This window comes from Equus caballus, chromosome 17 (genome assembly GCF_041296265.1).
Source record: "Equus caballus isolate H_3958 breed thoroughbred chromosome 17, TB-T2T, whole genome shotgun sequence".
In the NCBI taxonomy this organism is placed as follows: domain Eukaryota; kingdom Metazoa; phylum Chordata; class Mammalia; order Perissodactyla; family Equidae; genus Equus; species Equus caballus.
In genome coordinates, this window is record NC_091700.1 from 39,256,566 (window position 1) to 39,277,600 (window position 21,035).

The 21,035-nt window shown below is 42.0% G+C and overlaps 1 protein-coding gene and 1 long non-coding RNA gene across 2 annotated transcripts in view; one reads left to right on the forward strand and one right to left on the reverse strand.

Annotated features, from left to right (window-relative positions):
* LOC138918370 (phosphatidylinositol 3,4,5-trisphosphate 3-phosphatase TPTE2-like) overlaps positions 1-18,939 on the reverse strand; it is a 159,338-nt gene extending 140,399 nt beyond the window's left edge. Inside the window, exons 1-9 of the mRNA XM_070239622.1 lie at positions 18,240-18,939; positions 17,536-17,638; positions 17,063-17,171; positions 11,595-11,691; positions 11,080-11,156; positions 10,464-10,607; positions 9,509-9,600; positions 2,357-2,404; positions 1,420-1,473 (exon numbers count right to left, since the gene is read on the reverse strand). Coding sequence (XP_070095723.1) covers positions 1,420-1,473; positions 2,357-2,404; positions 9,509-9,558 — 152 coding nt within the window. The 5' untranslated portion in view covers positions 9,559-9,600; positions 10,464-10,607; positions 11,080-11,156; ... (2 more) ...; positions 17,536-17,638; positions 18,240-18,939. The remainder of the gene's footprint in view (positions 1-1,419; positions 1,474-2,356; positions 2,405-9,508; positions 9,601-10,463; positions 10,608-11,079; positions 11,157-11,594; positions 11,692-17,062; positions 17,172-17,535; positions 17,639-18,239) is intronic.
* Positions 5,332-6,108, forward strand: LOC138918390 (uncharacterized). The gene is made up of 2 exons (XR_011427715.1): positions 5,332-5,438; positions 6,055-6,108. It is a non-coding gene; the product is annotated as an uncharacterized lncRNA (long non-coding RNA).
* Positions 18,940-21,035: the final 2,096 nt, after the last annotated feature.

The following is a 21,035-nucleotide window of genomic DNA, read 5'->3' on the forward strand; positions in this document are numbered from 1 at the left end:
AAGGGGCAACGGGGAGAGTAGTTTAATGTGTACAGAGTTTCAGTTTTGCAAGACGAGAAGAGTTCTGCAGGTTGGCTGCACAACAATATGAAGGTACCTAACGCTACAGAATGGCACACTTAAAAATGCTGAAGATGATCTATTTTAGGTTACATGCATTTACCACAATTTAGAAATCTGCATAAGTTTCGAATTCTTACAATGGAAAAAGTGTTTCAAAAATAGCTCTCCTGGTGCTTGTTCTGGTGAAAATGAGATTGGGGAAAAAAGGAGATAGTACAAAAAAGCTGACGTTGCAAAACCAAAAATTTTCTGTCTCAACTCATCCTACTTTCAACCTATTCTCCCAAGGAAACTTGAAAGTGCATTTAGAACAATGCCCCTTATTGAGTCTATGTCTTGATTTGCTCTGTCAACCTCCTGACTAAAGACTCAAAGGGCTATCTTCACTGTGTCTCTCCAAACTCTGTCTGGAGTCGGCTCCCTGTTTTGTGGTCAGCTCTCACTCTTCTCAGCATTCACGTGGGAGAGGGAACATCGAGCTGCACAGACTCTCCAGCCCTTAAAAGCCCATATAGCGGCAGAGACAACATACCCTCTCCTCATCCCAGACATCACCCCTAAAGATGTCCACATACCTGGGAATGCACAGTCTAGGAGTGCATCTCTAGAAGAGCCTACCTCTCTAGAAAGCTACATTTGGTAGGTCTACGGTTCACGATTGGAGTTTGTATTGTTTGCAGAGCCTCAAGCATGACCCCTCATTGCCTTGCCAGTGCTACTAGGATTGAGCCAAAACCATTCAGCAGAGCCTACAATGCCCTTCAAAACCTGGCCCTGCCAGCCCTCATCCTTGTGGCGCACCTCTCTCCCCTCAATCCTGTTCTCCAGTCCTGACCTCCTTTTATTTCCTCCCAAGAGCCATATGCCTTCCAACACTGCTCAATGACGTCAAAAAAAGAAGTGAGAGGTATAAGGACTGGACAGGAAAAATGAAAATTATCGCTGTGTTCAGATGACATGACTAAGTACACGGAAAATTTTTGTTCCATCTAATAAGCACTTAAATGGTATTTATTACGTGCCAGACATCGTCCTAAGTGTTTAACACTTATTTGGTCCTCATAACAAATCATCACGGAGCCTGGAGAGTTGTTCTATGTTAACGTAAACACCAAGAAATGCAACAACCTGTCATTTGAGATTTCCTACATGGGACAGTGATGTGACCAACTTATTTGAAGAAGGATTCTGTGAATCTAAGAATATGATAAACATGACTTAGCTCAGTGGATCCGAAATTTTAGAAAAGATCTTAGAATCATTGTCCAGAATACTCCGCATTCCCATGGATAATGCCGCGTCTGCATTTCACTCAATCTCTCTCTCTCTCTCTCTCTCTCTGAGTATATATGTCACCTTTTGTTGGTGGTTTCATCACAGACTACTTCTGTCAGTTCATCGGGGTCATTTCTAAAGAATTAAAAGCATATATGATCAGACTCCTAGTGACTTCATAGAGTTACACTCTTGTTTGCAATTAGTTACAAGTAGTCTTCAAGTGGTAAACTGGTTGAACCCTAAAAAATTATGTGGATGTTAGTTATTTGGAAACTAGTATTTTAATCTTCCCTAGAAATAGGGCTTTCTATAGTTGTAACGAAGATCTTCGGCCGGTCAAAAAGCCTAATGAATGAAGATATTGAAATACAATTCTTCACTACTTAACCTTACCCTCACGTGTAATTGCATCGAGGTTGAATTTAGCTCAAAATTCAACTCCAGGTTGTAGGCACACATTTCCCCAGCTCCTCCTAATTTCCTGATCCTCAACACCCTCCACCACATCCTGACCCTTCATGTATCATGTATGTCTTTTCTGTTCCTCATACAGGGTTCAGATGACTGCAGCTCTGAGGCACGGGCTCCCTCCAATATGACGGTGGTTTGGCATTCGGGACACCAGCTTCAGATGGTGGCAGAGCTCTGGAGGCTGACGAAAGGAGCCGAGGTCTGTTTAGCTCCATTCTCTTCTGCTGAGAGCTCCACTGCTCCCTCTCCACTGCTACCGTCTCCTTGCTCCAAATAGGATTCTCTCCTCTCCTGGCCCACTCTAGCAGAGTCTTACACACAGGCATTCTGAGAGTTTCCTCAAAGCTTTGGCTACTACTTTCTAAGGCTCACAAACAAACCGTGAGTAAGAAGTCTCCCTCTTATGACTCCTCCTTCCTTTGGCCACCTAGGCCCAACAGGAAAGAAAGTTACCTACAGAAGCTTATAGTCTCTTATGGAAACCTGTTGTTGCCATCGATGCCCCCCATACCTTTCACCACTCAGATCACTCATGTCAACTCACCCCATCTTGTCACTGTTGCCAGACGACATTCGGGAAGAATCCATAACCCTGCCATAGAGTAAAAACCATGTACAAAAAATAGAGTCAGACATTTTGGAAGATAATCAGGTTCTTTTTCCCAACAGAATTGCAGCACACAAAAAGTAAAGTCACGAGGAAACACGACAGAAACAAAAGCATCCGTTTCAGGGTCCAGCACTGGAACCTCTGACACAGTTTCCGGGTTCTGTATGTGCGTGTGTGCGTGTCTGTGTGTCCCTGTGTGTATCCACTGGAAAGAGAATGAAGGGAACAAGGGAGACATAGCATTCATGATTACACCTCCTTCCTTCTTCACCATTTTGTTTCTCCTTCATGCACTCTGGAATCAATTTGGGAAACGTGAGAGGGATCTGAGTGTGTCGGGATGGGGAGGTGCATCCAAGTAAGAGCTAACACAGAGATATAGATAGAAAGAGAATACACAAGAACAATGAACACACAGTGTCAGGGCCTAGTCCCTGGTTGTTATCTGGTAGGAAAGAAACAAGTAGGAAGGTCAACGATGACCAAATGATGATTAAAAGATTTTCTGACCTGCGTGAAGACCATGCGTTTACAATGATTCTTTTTCTTTTTCTTTTTCTCTACAGTCCTTTCAGAAAACGTTATCTGGTTGTATTATCCAAAATCAAGACTTTTCACCTCAAAACTGGCTTGGGTAATCTTTTCTCTATTTATCTTTTTCTTCATCTACAAAATAAGACACTTGCAAAATGCACTTTGAGTCTGTCACCTTCACAGTATCATGCTAATATTCAGCATTGCACAAATATTATTGATTTTTGGACAGCCTGCACTCTTCACCAAATTCTTTCAAATTTCATTAATTCTGTATCTGGCAACAATATACATTAGTACGTATATCTTAAAGTTCAAATACACTTAAAGGTTCTCATCAAAGTAACACACCCTGATAATTTCCAGAGAAATCATGGGTTCCTATCAAGACGCCAAATGGTACGGCATGTTGCATCCTCCTCCCAAAACTTCAGAAGTCCTAAGGAACTATGCACCCCCAGAAATAACAAGAGTGACAACCCTGGGAAATGACAGAGGCCTGAAGGTTGTCTCTTAGTTGGTGGGTAGTCTGGGATTAGGGGCAGTGTGTGGCAGCCTTGAGAGGCTCAGTGTGAGGGAAAATTTTAAGGACCGTTCTTGCCTCTCCCCTGAGTTGCTTGGAAGCGATCACTTTCCTTTCTCAGCAGAAACAAGTAGCAACCACCCAGATGTAGCTAGGATAAAATTAGAGTAGCATTAGGTTACCTAATGAAAGCAGGGAAGGGCTGAACAATCCTTGATCCTTCACTCCTCCACCTCCTCCGTCTCCCAAGCCCCAGGTGACAACCTCAAATGCCTCCTCAAATGCTGCTTTCCTCAGGAGCTCAAAGGTGACATATCCTGACCACAGGAGTTGTGTGGACACAGTGTTTCACGGTTTCTGAGACTGTCTGCGCCTGGGGCCATCACCTCCCCTCATATTAAATTTACTGAGAAAATCAGACCTTAGAGCTAGCCTTGATGGCCTAGTGGTTAAAGTTCAGCACTCACCGCTTCGGCAGTGTGGGTTCACTGTCCAGTCTCAGAACCACACCACTCGTCTGTCAATCAGACATCATTTAAACTGTCATCATCTCAAAGAGATCTTTCCTGACCCTCAACCAGAAGTAGGCTTACACTCACTCCTTATCACTTGTTTAATTTTCAACAGGACTTCTCATTACTGCTTGGTTTTCATTTACTAATTTGTTTTCTGTCTTTTACACCTCCTCTGCCCAAATGTAGACTTCAAGAGAACAAAGACCTTGTCTCTGCTTCTTAATCTATATCATTAGCACATATATTGATGCCAGGTGCATAGTAGGTGCTCACTATATTCTTCTTAAGTGAATTATTAATAAAGTACTAATAAAATAATTAATTTTCTGATACATTCACTGCAGATTTCCCTTTAAAATGTGTTGCCCAAGTTATACTTAAAATATTAATTTATTCAGAACTTTGATTACTCACATATAGGAATGTTTAAACAGAGGAAACTGTATCTGTAGGATTCTCAGATTGGAAATAAGACTAAAAAATTGACCCAGAAATGAGTTCAATTAAGAAAAACCTATTATTCTACAGAAAATCCTAAGTCAGAAAACCATCTGGCACTGTACAATTTTGTCCTCAGATTTGTTTCTTTTTTTAATTTTTTATTAAGATTTTGATAGTTTACAACCTTGGGAAATTTCAGTTGTACATTATTGTCAGTCATGTTGTAGGTGCACCACTTCACCCTTTGTGCCCTCCCCCCACCCCCCCATTTCCCCTGGTAACCACCGATCAGTTCTCTTTGTCTCTATGTTTAACTTCCACCTATGAGTGGAGTCATACAGAGTTCGTCTTTCTCTATCTGGCTTATTTCACTTAACGTAATACCAAGTTCCATCTATGTTGTTGTGAATGGGACAATTTTATCTTTTTTTCTGGCTGAGTAGTATTCCATTGTATATATATATACCATATCTTCTTTATCCAATCATCAGTTGATGGGCATTTAGGTTGCTTCCACATCTTGGCTATTGTAAATAATGCTGCGATGAACATTGGGGTGCATGGGACTTTTGGAATTGCTGATTTCAAGTTCTTTGGATAGATACACAGTAGTGATATGGCTGGGTCATAAGGTATTTCTATTTTTAATTTTTTGAGAAATCTCCATACTGTTTTCCATAGTGGCTGCACTAGTTTGCATTCCCACCAACAGTGTATGAGGGTTCCTTTTTCTCTACAACCTCTCCAACATTTGTCACTTTTTGTTTTGGTTATTTTTACCATTCTAACAGGTATAAGGTGATATCTTATTGTAGTTTTGATTTGCATTTCCCTGATGATCAGCGATCATGACCATCGTTTCATGTGTCTACTGGCCATCCGTATATCTTCTTTGGAGAAATGTCTGTTCATGACCCCTGCCCATTTTTGATCGGGTTGTTTGATTTTTCGTTGTTGAGCTGTGTGAGTTCTCTATATATTATGGAGATTAACCCTTTGTCGGGTAAGTAACTTGTAAATATTTTTTCCCAACTAGTGGGCTGTTTTTTTGTTTCAATCCTGTTTTCCCCTGCCTTGAAGAAGCTCTTTAGTCTGATGAAGTCCCATTTGTTTATTCTTTCTATTGTTTCCCTCGTCTGAGGAGTTATGGTGTGTGAAAAGATCCTTTTGATACTGATGTCAAAGAATGTACTGCCTATATTCTCTTCTAGAAGACATTGTTTCAGGTGTAATCTTTAGGTCTTTGATCAATTTGGAGTTTATTTTTGTGAACGGTGAAAAAGAATGGTCAATTTTCATTCTTTTACATGTGGATTTCCAGTTTTCCCAGCACCATTTGTTAAAGAGACTTTCTTTTCTCCATTGTAGGCCCTCAGCTCCCTTGTCAAAGATTAGCTGTCCCCTCAGATTTGTTTTAATGTCTTCTGTTGACACTGTGGGATTCAAAGCCTCCAGCTAAGCATAATGAAACCTAGCAGAAGTATAGAACTTTGTCTTCTTGCTGTAACATACAATTTCTAAATAGTTATCTGAGAATCTAGTCATAAAAGATTGTCTAACGCTCTGCTTGAAAATCTCTTGCTTAGTAAGCAACATAAAAATGTGCTAATCCTTCACAGAAAAACATGATGACCATCAAAAGAAAATCTCTTACTGTGCCGTCACCCTCAGTCTGCATGTCAGATGTCACACTCTGAACCAAGAATCCACGAAAACTGAATGGGAATAGTCAGCTGCATGCGTAACTGACTACAGATGATGTGTAAATGCATGATGGATGGAACCGAAGTACCATTCAAATCTTCCAAAGTAACTAGGGGGTCTTCTGGTCTCAGCAAGGAAACTAAAAATAATGCCAAATCATCTGTGATCTAACTAATGGTAACATGCAGGTTCTAATGTCATGTAAGGAAGCAGAGCCAATATGCAGTCAGGGGAAGAACTCCCAAAGATTTCATGTTGGTCAGTATACCAAGAGCTCCAACCAGGCTGACAGACATTTCCTGGACCACTTGCAAGGTGAGGCCCAACAGGAAGAAAGGGCACAGAACGTCCTTGAGATCACTCAACTGCGTTTATCCTGACTATCCTCATCAACAAAACTTGACTGGGTTTTCTAAGGAGAAATTTATTCTGGGAAGAGAATGTGCCAACCAACTGTAATGAGCATTCTATCCCCTTCCAACTACACATCAGACTGAAATTAATAAACTGGGATTCTAACATTTCGGTTAATATCAGTTAGTGTGCCTGGAAAATGTGAACATGTAAAGCGGAGTAGCAGATGCTCAGCATGTAGTGTCTATCAAATGTAACTGGCAAGCCAATTTGTTTCATCAAGCAACCAACCTGTGTTTAATCCTCTCTACCATTACTCAACACAATAGAGATAGGACTCATGCAACAGCTGTGTGACATTTAAAAGAGGAGGCACTTGATCCGAAAGTGGTATTCAAACTTTCATCTTTCCTTTAAAAAGGCACAAAATTATTTGCTATCATCTCACATGAAAGATTTTTACAGTATTTTAAGAGTTTGCATTCAAATGTCTTTAGAAAGAGTCGTAAGAATAGTCATACACTAAGAAAATGAACTCTGAAATTTTAGAACAACTAGATATTTTAACCTCATAACTTAGTTTTTATTAACTGAATCATCTCTCTCTCATTTCAAAAGTATCTAAAAGTAGGTTTTAGACATTGTATTAGGTCTTCCTGGTGACAACTGAAATGTTTGGAGATTCCATTTTTCCATCATTTCAATATGTCTGTCTTTTAAACATTTTTTTGCATTGGAAAGTTTTCTTCAGTGGGCTTTTGGACATCACACATGCTTAGTAAGCATCAAGTCTGCAAATGATCTTAAGACAAATGTCACAGGAAATGCCTTCTACAAGACATGTTTCAATGACCACACCAGCATTTGCTCTTATGGCATCCTTGGGTCACATACAATATATTAATAAGTGCATTTCCCAATGTGTATGTAATGGAAGAGTAGTTTGAGGAGATATTAATAGGATTTAATAATAATAATAATAGCACTTATGTGCTAGGTACTATTATAAATACTTTACATAAAATAATTCATTTAATTTTCACAATAATCCCATGGAGGTATATAGTATTATCATCCCCATTTTATAGATGAGAGAAATGGGCTACAGAGATAGTGAGTAACTTGCCCATCATCACCAGCCTGAAATGGTAGAGCTGAGATCTGAATCCATCTGTTAATGAATCCATGCTCTTAGCCACAACACTTTCCTAACTCTCCAAATGTTCAATAAAATTAAGAAATTATTGATTGCACACATTTTTTTGTGTGTAGGACTTGTATACTAATAAGCATTGTGATTATCTGAGAGAGACCAGAGTATGCAAAGATTCCTGAACTTATTTGACCACAAAAACCTCTTTCTCACAGTGGAAATACGTGAGGAACACATTTTAGAAACACTGTATCAAATGGTTTTTCTTTATTCCACCCTACAAACCAATTTTGGACTCTAATCAATAGCTTAGAACTCTAAGCACAGATAGATTATGTTATTCTTGCAAACTGTCTGGAAAGAAGAGCTAGACTATGGGTCATCAAACCCCTTGGCCTGGGCTGATGGTCCATGAAAGGAGCAGTCCCAGTTTTAGATGGGTGTACTGATGCCCATGAAGCATGGCTCATAGAAGTCCCTTCAGGCCTTAAGAGAAAAGATTACCTCAAAAAGAAAGACCTCTACATGTATCAGTTGCTTTTCAACAGGAAGACTACCAGGATTGACTGTGCAGAATACACTAATAAATTACATCAGGGAAAAATATTTGGGTAACCAAAAAGGTAAGAATTTGAGTTTCTGACATAGGTAGCCTATTGAATGATTACTGGATTTTCCAGACGGCTTCTGAGAAAGAGAACTGGCAGATACACAAATTACCCCTGAGATCCAGATGACAGGCCAGGACTGCTAAGAATGTTGCTTGGGGCACCAATCTACCCACAGGGCATGAGCTGTCCCTAGATATTACCTGAACTCCTTTCAAGGAGAGTAGTATATGAAACCTGAAAGACTAGCTTGATAAACTGCTTGGGGACATAGATGTGACTCCTTCATGGGACATGAGTAAGCAGGTAGCTAAACTGCCTTCTAAGGAAAGTAGGTTTTGCAAACTGACCTAAACTAACTTGGGCATGCACAATTCTTAGGTGCTTTTTGGTAGGAGGAGCCACAGTAGAAATCTAGGGTAGTTGAAGAGTAGCTACACCTTTAAGTCATGCTACCAGGTTACAACAAAAGCAGGTCTTAGACAAAATATGCCATACATACAGACATTCATTTAATGAAACATTCAGTAGTAAGCAGGCACAACCATTTGTAAGCTGTCTGTCCTTTTAGGTCCTCCAAACATCACCTTATACGCAAGGCTCATTTCCAATAGATTCCCCATATTCTAGAGGCTGAAATCTTCCTCAACCAATGGCTTGAGACACTATAAGGATAAAGCCTCTGGTGTCATCCCTAAGGGTATATATACTACAAGCCTCACTCATTTGATTCTGATAACCTGTTGATGCAAGAGTGGGCTGTCCCTAAAATATTTCAGCCAATTCCACAGATCTTGAATATTCCTACAATTCCAACATCCATCATGCTGCTTTGCATGCCACTAACGTCACTAAGAAAAATTCATTTGTGACCTTCACTGTGGGAATTAACAGTGTTTCAGGTGTTGATCAAGATGGGACAACGGAAGCCGTTGCAGTGGCCTTCTCTGGAAAATGGCTTCCTGAGTTGAACACTAGCTCACCATCCATGGACAGAGCAACCAGTCACCCCTGGAGGAGCTTAAAGGGACCATGACTGGCACATGCATTTTATTACTGGCACACTGCCTAAGCTGTGCTATTTTTAAGGAAATTACAGGCATAAAACAAGGTCTTTAAATTCTGAGTTTGACAAATTTCATTTGCATACAGTCTACATCTATTATGAAAGAAGGGACGCATGTATTCCCTATTCGATTAACCAAGGCTGAGAATTATGTTTAAAATTCAGTGAATTTGAATCTTATCACTTACGTATTACTTCTGCAACAGCTGAACCAGAGATCTAAACTATTCCTCTTCATAGTATTGTTGCAGTCATGTGGTTGAATTTACTCTAAATCAATCTAAGAAAAGGAAAAGCATGTATTTTTATATTCAATGAGTTTAAAACACAAATGATATTCCCAACTTAGAAAGAAAGTCACACATAGAACTTACTAGGTATGGATCAGCATTTCTAAAGTTTTGAATCCACAAACATGAAATCTACAATACTGTGCAATTTTATCAATCCTGTGAAATAGGCATTGTGTACTTGCCCTCAGTATTTTATTTTAGTTCAAGAAATAGAGGAAAACATTTTTGAATGTTCAATAAAATTCAAGTTTGGCTCAAGTATAGGGCGCTTTAAAGATTGTTCACTTGCTACACAGGACCCAGAAAGTGAAACAAAACCCGTTTCAAACCAATTTTACATCATCATAGTGATTCACGATATTTTAACCCTGAAATAGTCTGTAGAATAAATCAAAGGACTAGGAAAGCAAAGAGATGTGCCTCTCAACATTTCACAGAGCAGATTTATGTCATGTAAGAAAACTGGAAGTCACTAGAGAGTAAAAAGACACTACCAAGTACACTGTCAAGTTAATCAGTAGCAACATTATATCTACACTGAAAAACGTGTCACAAGCACCTAAACTCTGGGCAAGGAGAGAAAAGTGAAAACAAATAGAAAAATACTTTTAAAAGAGATTAATTTGGGCATAAATGTTGATTTTGAGTATTGGGCTTGGGGCCCAAAAGAACACCAGTAAATGCCATACTTTCAAGGGATACCAGCTCATGCGCAATGGAAACAGTAATCTCAAAGCTCCAAGGCCACTGCCATCTGTTCCAGAGAGGCGGCCCAGAGAACCAGGAAGGGCCAACGGAGAGCTGGATTTCTTGGGGGTAACCCTCCCCTACAAACCCAAGATTCGCTTACCTGTCGATAAGCTGCTTTCGATGAGGCGCTGCAGCTCACAAGGGGCTGGGGCAGAAGGGTAGAGGGGCCGAGGGGCAGAGGGGCGGTGGGACGGTGGGGCCGTAGGGTGCAGGACTCAGATATTTGACTTGGGTACAACTTTTCCTAAATGGGAGAGAACTTAACTTGAAATCCTAGTAGTAGTTTTCTCTCCTGTTGTCTTTCGGGATAATGCCTTTTCTTCTTTTTCATTCTTTTTAACTTTTAATTTCCCAAAACCAAGCCCGTTAAGTCATCTTGGCCCAATTCCCGGCCTGCAACAAGGTTACTGCTACTTGGTCCTACATCCACCTAGTTGTCCCCAGTCCCCCAAGGGTGAGGGGGCTCGGGGAGGTCTCTGCGTGGGAGAGAAATGTTAATTAATGCTCCCCATAGATGAGCGCAAGGCAAACCTTCCTGTCTTTGGGCCCCAGAGCCCCCCATCCTGCCCCTTCTCTCCACCCTTCTACTTCCCCTCCGTAACCCAGCCACCTCTAAAATGTTATACTCTAACTCTCTGAGGATGAGAGGGCAATATAGTGGGCAGAGGATGGGATGGGATGTCCTTGTCCAGAGACCCCCATCCTTAGGTCTTTACCTGTGCTGGGTACAAGCCAGTACTGAAACAAGAACTCCATCTCCATGGCAGTCCCAAAGAAGAGATTCCTGACATTCCTGAGATCATAATAGAGTGAGGAATAGAATGAACTGGGTTCTAGACTGCAGGGACTTAAAGACAGACGCACACACCATATAATTTCACTCATATGTGGAAGATAAACAAACACACGGATAAGGAGAACAGATTAGTTGTCACCAGAGGGGACGAGCATGGGGGGAGGATGAAAGGGGTAAAGGGGCACATATGTATGGTAATGGATAAAAACTAGACTATTGGTGGTGAACACCTGCAGTCTATACAGAAACTGATATATAATAATGTACAACTGAAATTTACACAATGTTATAGGCCAATATAACTTCAATAAAATAAGCTTTTTTAAAAAACAAATCACAGACACACAGACGCTGTTCTTCTTAAAGAAATGTTGGGTGGGAGGGGTACCAAGATCAAAGATCCCAGGATAATAATCTCAGAGTAGACTGTCTCACCTGTTACTTTTTTTTTTTTTTTTTTTGCATCTGATGGAGGGGATGCATCTTATATATTTTGAGTCTGAAGAAGGTTACCATAAGCTTTTGGCTTTCCCTGTGGATTGAAGAGAATGACCAGAGGGCTCAATGTTTTCCAGCTAATATTAAATTTGACTAAAATAGGCAAGGTTAATACAAGACTCAGGAAAAAAACATTTCATTTACTCAGGCTATGATTTCACAGGATTGAAAGAAAGCAATCAAATAATACATGTAAATCAAAAATACACCCATATTCCTAGTACAGTAAATCTGAAAGGCAGAAGCACATGCTAAACAAATGAAAACAAATATGGAAATAAAGATTTAAAAATATAGATAAAGCATTAGAAATTTCTGTTTGGAAATTACGATATAAAAATTACCACAAAAAGAGGAATAAATAAAGACAGTTAAGTTTGACAGTCTGTATTGGTACATGTTCTGGTATTGAGTAAATGGCCACAGTTGAAGACATGGGAAAAAAAAGATTAAAGTCATATTTATTTAGTATTTCTCTAAAGCACTTTGCAAGATACAAAAATGAATAAAACGGTCACTGACTTAAGTGTCAGGTTGATGACTTAAAGGCCAGATCATTTTGAAATATGCTCAGAGCATTCTATTCTCTGTGAGAAAGACCTGCCCTAAAGAGAAACTACTCTATCAGAGCCTCATCTGGCCTAGGGGGAGGGTAATAAGAGAACCCAATCCCCCTCTAGCCTTCCTGTCTCATATAAGAGGATGAAAAAAAGGCCAAGAAACTCTTCTGAAGGTCACAGCCCTTGCTTCTTTCTATGTCTCTAAATTTTTTGTTGAAAACTGGACTTTTTGAAGACTAGAAGAGGGGCTGGCCTGGTGATACAGTGGTTAAGTTTGCACGATCTGCTTCAGAAGCCTGGGGTTTTGGGTTCCTAGGTGTGGACCTACACACCATTCATCAAGCCATGCTGAGGTGGCATCCCACATACAAAATAGAGGAAGACTGGCACAGATGTTAGCTCAGGGCCAATCTTCCTCACTGAAAAATAAAAAAGAATACTAACAACTGGAAATCAGACTTTTCCCTTTCCTCAGGGTTTATTGATGCTGTTTTTTTGTGTGTTTGTTTAATGACTTTCCTGAACTACTTCTGTAAACTCTCTATTCTCTGTGCAGTGTGACCACTAAAGTCAGTTTGATTTGCATAATGGTCAGCTAATAATTGCACAGAGATTCCCTCAGATGTCTGGAACCACTAAGTCTCTCAGTTGTTAAGAAGGAGCTTTGTGTGCACGTTAGAGTATGCCTTCAACATTTCGCCAAAAAGTTTACAATTCCACCATAACCTTCATTTTCTTCTTGAGCATAGCCTCAAGGTTAGCTAGAGGTGAGAGCTTTGGGCCTTTTCACATCTTTCCTAAGTATGCAAAGTCCTGGACATGTGCACATCCCAAGATGTACAGGTGTCCTTCTAGATTCCTGGGAATGTGTTCCAGTTTTTCAAAGCTCCCTATGGACATCTCATTCCACAGCTTTTTCTTTTAAGCATTTTGGTTAGCCTATTGTTTGCCCCAACTGCTATTTACACCTCAGGAAGCTATGACATTTGACAATTGCCTCTGATTGATTGTTTTCAACAAATGTCCTCAGGGAGGAGGCTGGAGGAGCTACAAGTCAGGTCAAAGGCAGTCTTTTGAGTGGGGTTTTCCAGGGACCCACTAGATGGGTCAAATAATGACAGTTCTCTGGGAATGGGGCTTTGAATGAGTCCAATCCCCTTTTATTCCCTCCAATGGCATCCAAGAGACTGGTTTTTACCATGACTGCAGGATGTTGGTTTTCAAGGCTACTATGGAGCTGGGGAGGGTGTGATAGGAATAGGGCAAGTTAGAACATCACAGAGCCCCCTGGTCCCACCAAAATTCAGCCTATGTTCTTAAATAAATGCTCCCCAAATGGCTGCAAGCCTTTGGTTAATTTCCAGAGTTTTGAAAAAGTTGATTCTCACCATTTTCCCCAAGTGTTCTTGTTGCTTTTATAAAGGGAAGAATATCTGGAGGTCTCTACTTTGCCATTTTCACTGACATTACTTTCAAACATACTTTTAAATGCTAAACTCACAAGAAAGTAAGAGAAGTACTAAATGTTCACATACGCACGCGTGCACACACACACACATACACTCTTACACTCTAGAGCTGAAACTAAAGTGGTAAGCCAACACGGAAACCAGGGATGCCCTGGAAGTGTGTCAAAACCAAAAACGTAGAGCTTTGTTAGTTAACATGTGGCTGCCTAAAGTGGTAGATAGGAGGTGGGGCAAACAATAGGTAATGTTACACGCTTTTAAGTAATACGGGCCCTCATATTGGTTCCCCTGCATTAAACCCAGCATATACAGGGTTAAAACCAGAAAGCACTCATCCCCTTTCCCTGCTTCTTTAGTTACACTCATATGTAAATATCTGTTTCTTTAACCTTTGACTCCCTAAGCTTTACAACCAAATATAAGTTACAAATTGTTAAAGCCCAGGTGGCCTCACACTGGACTCACACTAAAGTTTTGGCTAATCATGGGTCCTTGAAGTTTATTACAGGAAAATTGATGTCCAGAGAATATCAAGAAACTGAAGCTTCCCAGGCCCCAACTCCTTGGCTTCCTGGCACCAGAATCCACCATCTACCACGGAGGGAGACAACCAAGGTTAGCCACCTGCAGATTCCCTTATCTCACCATTCACCTCTCTGCAAGCAGCCTCATGAGGCCAAACACAGGCTGGTGGGAAAGCGCTAATCAGCAAGGTCACAGGCTCTCCTTCCCTACAAGCAGCAAACCTTTAAAACCCTTTACCCACTTCTTAACAGGGAGCCAGTAGCTCCTAAGGCATTAGCTAACTGGTACCCCCTTTGCCTGGGAAAGAAAATAATAAAACTGTTTTTTTCCTTATTACCCAAAACTCTGTTCTCATTATTTGGATTGGCACCAAGTTCAGAAACTTTCAGTAACAGTAACATTTAAAAAAAAAAAAAAACTGTGGAACAGATGTCAAGAGAGGGCTTTGAAAAGCTCTGACATATCCCTGGGAATCTAGAGTTTTGCTGGTTAACCAAGTAATAGGATTTGAACCTAAAGAAGTGTGCAGTTGACTCTGAGACCTCCACAGATATCCAGGCACCCAAACTGGATATATATTTAGTTGAAAAGATAAACTTGGAAAAATCTATATGCTGGCAAATTGAACCTACAAGCAAGTCAGTATATCTGCTGGCACTGGATTTTAAAACATTAATAATTTCAATAGTCTTCCCTAATGTTTTGTAACCAGCCTTATTCTCATGCTGGGATTTGAATTTATGCTACAATCACAGTTCAAGAAACCTCAATCCAATAAATTAAATTGAAAGAGTTCCTGATTGGTAGTGACCCCTAGCACCCAGGAGAAACCAAGGCAAATCATCTCAGTTCGGGTCCCTCAGGATTCTCACAGTTAAAGTTCAGACAAATACAAGCTCTTGATAAAATCTAGCAAACATATGAGGAATCAAACCACCATGAGCAGGAGGCAACAACAATTATAAACAGAAGAAAAAGGAATGAACGGAATGACTATAGATATTGAAATTATAAGAAACTTTATTCTCAGGAGGTAGGTTTAAAAGGATGTTGAAGTGCAAAGATAGAGACCAACACTATGTGGAGCAGAAAGAAGGGTCATTGGCCCACTCTGGAACTTCAAGGTAGATTTTCTGAAGGAGATGATGCCTGAGCTTGGGCTTGAAGGACAGTAAGTAATTAGGCAGGAGAAAAAAAGTGGTGAAGAAATTCAAGACAGAAAAAACATAATAAACAAACACATGGAAGCACTGAACAGCATGGGGACTTCAGGGGAAAATGTAGACATTTATCTATTATTCTAGTAACAAATATAGAGCAGAGAGTACCAAAATCTACAAAAATAGAGAGCCCTTTACACCATATTAAGAAATATAGACTTTATTTACTAGGCAATAGAGGATCGCTGAAGGATTTTAAGTAGGGGTGTTTCATGATGATTTTGTGGTGGGCAGGTTGTCTAGAGCTAGAGAGGGGAAAGAATTTAAGAGGGACAGCGCTGAGGGATTAGAAATCAAGTAGGAGGCTACTGCACAGCTTAGGTGAGACATGTTGAGAGCCTGAAAACCAGTGTAGCAGGGAAAACTGGGAGAAGGCACAGACTTTAGAAAAAGCAGACAAAATCAGCAAAACTTGTGACTGACTAGTTATTGTGAAGGATGAAGGGGAAAAATGGCTCCTGTCTTTCTTCCTTGGATGACTGGGTGCTAATTATTGGTGCTGGAAATAAAAAGGAAGACGAGGTTGGTGATAGAGGAAGATAATGGGTTAAGTTTTGAAGATCTTTGGTCTGGGGTACTTGTGGGAAACCGAGGTTAGGAAGCAATTGAATTTATGAGTCTGCAGCTCAGAGAAGAAGTTAGCACTGATAACTAATGACTTGAGTGGATAACTCAGTAGAAAGAAAAGAGCAGCAGCCCATGGGTAGAACCTTGGGTTTTCCTGAAATTCAGGAAAATATTGATGCTTTTTGGAACAAGATCAATTTTAAGTAAAAACAATTATGTGGAAAAACCTAAGTCTTATAACATCAAAATATTGAAAACTACCTAAACGTCAAAGAAAAATAGAACGGTTAAGTTAATATGGTATATCCACCTCGGAGAATATCATAGTTATTTTAAATAATGTGTAGGAAGAGTTTACATAAACACAACATGTTTATGATTGAATGTCAAAAGTTTTTTTACTTTTATTTTTAAAACCATGTATTATATAAACCATGTCTGGAAAGAAATATATACATATATTAAAAGTAATTTTTTCAAATTATTCAAAATTGTTTCTATAACATTTTTATAATGAGGAAACAACTGTTAAAAACGCATTTCCCTACAATGAGATAGCACTTCACACACAGTAGGATGGTGATAATCAAAAAGACAGATAATAACAAGCATTGACAAATACAGGAGAAACTGGGATCCTCACATATTGCTAGTGGAGATGTAAAATGGTACAGTCACTTTGGAAAACAGTTTGGTAGTTCCTCAAAAGGTTAAACACAGAGTTACTATATGACCCAGTAATTCCCTGGTATATACCCAAGAGAAATGAAAGCATACATCCACATGAAGACTTTTCACACAAATGTTCACAACAACATCATCCATAATTGCCAAAAAGCAGAAATAACCCAAATGTTGATAAATGGATGAAAGGTTATTTAAAATATGGGATAGTCATAATATTATTTAGCAATAAAGGAAATGAAGTGTGTCACTTAACGACCAGGATATGTTCTGAGAAATGCATCATTAGGTGATTCCGTCATTGTGCGAACATCATACAGTGTACTTACGTAAACCTAGATGGTACAGCCTACGACATACCTAGGCTATATGATACTAACCTTATGGGACCACCTTTGTATATATCATCCATCTTTGATCAAAATGTCATCATGCTGAGCAAGACTGTACTGACGTGCTACAAGTCAGATGAACCTTGAAAACATCATGCTAAGGGAAAGAAACCATGCATAAAAGATCACAAATTGTGTTATTCCACTCATATGAAATGTCCAGAATAAGCATATCTATAGAGGCAGAACATACACTAGTGGTTGCCTACACAAGGAGTAGCCAACCCTAGTGGTCCAGTGGTTAGGGTTCAGAACTAGGGTTCCTAGTTCTTAGGAAACCACACCACCCATCTCTTGGTTGTCATACTGTAGTGGCTGCATGTTGCTGTGACACTGAAAGCAATGCCACCGGTATTTCACACATCAGCAGGGTCACCCATGGTGGACAGGTTTCAGCAGAGCTTCCAGACTAAGACAGACTAAGAAGGAGGACCTGGCCACCCGCTTCCAAAAATACTGACCATGAAAACCCTGATAGAGTGCTGGAAGCTGAGAGGATGGCGCAAAAGGACCAGGCAGGGTTCCACTCTGCTGTCCATGGGGTCACTCGGAGTCACCATGGCACTAACAACAAAACAAAGACCCGGGATGGAGGGTGGAGGGTAGGGAAGAGAATTAGGGAAAACTAGAAATAAGTTGGGGCTTCTTTTTGGGGTAATGAAAAAGTCCTAAAATTAGATAGTGATGATGGCTGCGCAACTCTGGGAACATACTAAAAATCCATTGAACTGTAGGCTTGAAAGGGGTGAACTGTGTAGGAATTCTCTCTCAGAAAAGCTTTTTGAAAAACCCTCATTTCCCTCCCCCTCGGGGGGAACAAACACGGCTACAGATCCTATGGAACACCAGGCCTGAGGAGCGCAGGATGCATTAGATGCGGAATGGAAGCAGCGGTCTCGGACGCTCCGCCGGGTACACAGCCTGCCGTCGGGTTCCACCTGCGGGAGGCGGCCTGAGGCCTCAGGACGAAGTGTCCTGGTGTCTGGGGCACGTGGCCTTGTCCCCGCCTTTCCCGCCGCCTCCCGCGCACCTTTCCAGTGGGCCTCGCTGCTGGCACCACCGAGCTTCATGGAAGATCAGCTCTTCTGGAAGCAGGTCCCAAGGGACCGTGAGCACCCTCCACATCCCGGATCCGGGCCCCCCAAAGACAGCGCAGGATGCTTACCCCAGTCTCGGGCGGAGCGGCAGAGGCCGACGGCCTGAGGTCTCGCCCGCAGTCTTTCTGACCAGGCCTAACGCCTCTCAGCGAGGGGCAGGGGCGGGCGATGGCTGTGGGCTGGTCCCCAAGGCCACGTGGCAGCTGCAGCAGGGCCACACGCCAAGTCCTCAATTCTGGTCCCGTCTGCAGCGCCTTTCTTGTTCGCTCTCCGTCTCACCACAGCTCTATCGGACAGGTCTGAACAGATTCCCATGAAAAGTGGAATCTGGGCCTCGGGTCCCGCCGCCCGCCGAAGCCCTGACTCCTCATGGCGGGTCAATAAACAGCAGTCCTCCTGACTACCTCATGTCAGGATGTTCGTGGACTCTCAGCACAGAGGGCTCGACACCTCGGAGGCCCAGCCGTGAGCAGCCTCGGAGCACCGGAGCACCGTCTGAGGCCAGGAAGTGCAAGGGCCCTGGAGGGCTCCGGAGCCTCCCTGCCGTTCTGACAGGGATGTCGGAAAAGCCCCTCGGGCTGGGCAGGCTGAAAAGACGCTTGGACATCCGGAAAGGCTGGCGACCCTGATCTGGAAGATTATGTGCCCAACTCTTGTCTCCGGGAAGCCAGAGAGGGGAATCTGGGTTTCCTGAGGTGAAGTTCGTTGAACCGCCACGAGGGCGCCAGAGAAGGGCGTCCAGCTGGCCCCGCCCCCGGCGCTGGCCCCGCCCCCGGCGCTGGCCCCGCCCCCGGCGCTGGCCCCGCCCCCGGCGCTGGCCCCGCCCCCGGCGCTGGCCCCGCCCCCGGCGCTGGCGCGCGCCGCCCTCAGGGGACGCTGGCCGGGGCCTCCTCCTGGAGATCCAGCCTGTGGTTCGTTCACTATTCCCAATGTTATTGAGTAGCCACTACACATTGAGCTCCAGATGCTGGGGACAGGGCAGTGTGTGGGATAGACAGTGTTCCTGTCTTCAGGCAAGAGAGACAGCCAAGCCAAAAGTTACAATACAGTGTGGAAACTGTTGGGATGGAGAAAGGAAGAGACAAGGAAAGTCTGGTGCAGATACTGCTTTCAGAAGAAAACAAAGGAAAGAAGTGGTGGGATATAAGTCTCTTTGGAGGTTTGTTGATGTCAAGTTCCCATTTGATGGGTTCCGGTTCCTCTTTGTAGGGGCTCCAGCCCATCAAGCCGGGGGAACAAAAGTTTGAGGAAAGTGGAGAATATGTGAAATAGTCTTGAATAGGATGGAAGAGAGGATTGACTAAGAAGGTCATGATGTAAACTCTACAAGGCAGGAAGCTTCTTGTGTTGGGGTTCACAAGGGTTAAGTACAGTACTTAGCACATGGAAGGTGCTTCATAGGAATGGAATGAATGAAGTAGTGAATGAATAAAGGATTTTCACTTGGTGTTGGAGCAGATCACTAGTTGCGACCATGAGTTCATAGTAGCACCAATATCCTCATGTGTGTGATTTTATCAAATAAGGCTGAATCACTTACTAGAGGGCAGACCTGGAAGAGGCAGAGTTGGGATTCTGCCAGGCAGGCATGATGAAAAGGAAATAAGGTGGAGGTGTTTGGGATGTCGTTTAAGTGATAGACCTTGAAATCAATGAAAGAAGGAAGAAATGAAGACAAAATAGGTTGCTAATGGTTAGAGAGTGGGTGGAAACGTTGATGGACTGAAGATCCTGACACGGTTGAAGAACTGGCATTTGGCATACTGAGGACATAGGCTGGAAGGGCTGGAGGTTGAGGTCAAAGTGAAGGATATCAGAATATTATTTCAGAAGGCAGAGCTCTTCCTGGAAATAAGCTCTAAGACTTTCCATAGCTGAGTTAGAATGGAAATTAAGATTAAGAGCTCTGAGATGAGGAAATCTATTAATTAAGAGTCTAGGTTATCGGATGGCCCAATCACATGGAAGGTAGGATCTCCCAGAAATTTTCATCTGCACTGGGACACGTCCCGCCCCTTTCCCTCTGCCAGAGCCTCCAGAGAATTTGCATCCACCCTTTAACTGAAGTTTGAGAGGCTAGAGGTGCAATGAAATGGCTCAGAGCCAGAAGACAGCAGCAGAGCAGGGAGAGAAGGATGTAGTAGACAACTGTTTTGATTGATTTTAGCACCCAGCATTCATTCTCCCATCTGGAACCAGTATCTCTATTGGTCTCTGGGGAATTACTCCCATTCTTCAGTCTCAGTCTACGTGCAGATATTTTTAGTTTTCCCCACCACACCCCTACGCCAAGGATGAGTTTGTGACTCAGGCCTGGCAAAAGAGGTGAGCATGTGACTCAACTGGAGCTGCTAAGGCACAATGAAACTTTCACATGGACCGTTGTGAACGAGGTACCATATTTTTCAGCTACATTTGAACCTGGGAGGGTATTGTCCTGAACTTGCTGGCAGCCATCGTGCCACCATATAAAGTCTGAGAATGAAGCCAGTACAGAAGACAGAACTAAGAAATGGAGAGACACTGAATCCTAACGATGTCAGTGGAACCAGGTGTCAATGCTTCTGCCTAAAGCCAGTCTTTATCCAGGCTTTTCAGTTACATGAGTCAATATATTCCCTTTTGTATTTGGGCCATTGAGTTGTACTTTATATCACTTATATTCAGATTATTCCTCATAATACCAGGGAGTTCTCCATCCCTGGTTCCTGCTTCTGAGCTAGTCCACTAAATGTATGTTAACTTCTCTGTGCCTCAGTCTCTTTTTCTGTCAAAGGGGATGAGCAATACATAGAATTGTAAGATTAAATGGATGATAAATTTAAAAATATGAATTTGTTCCACAACATTGAGATGCAAAAAAG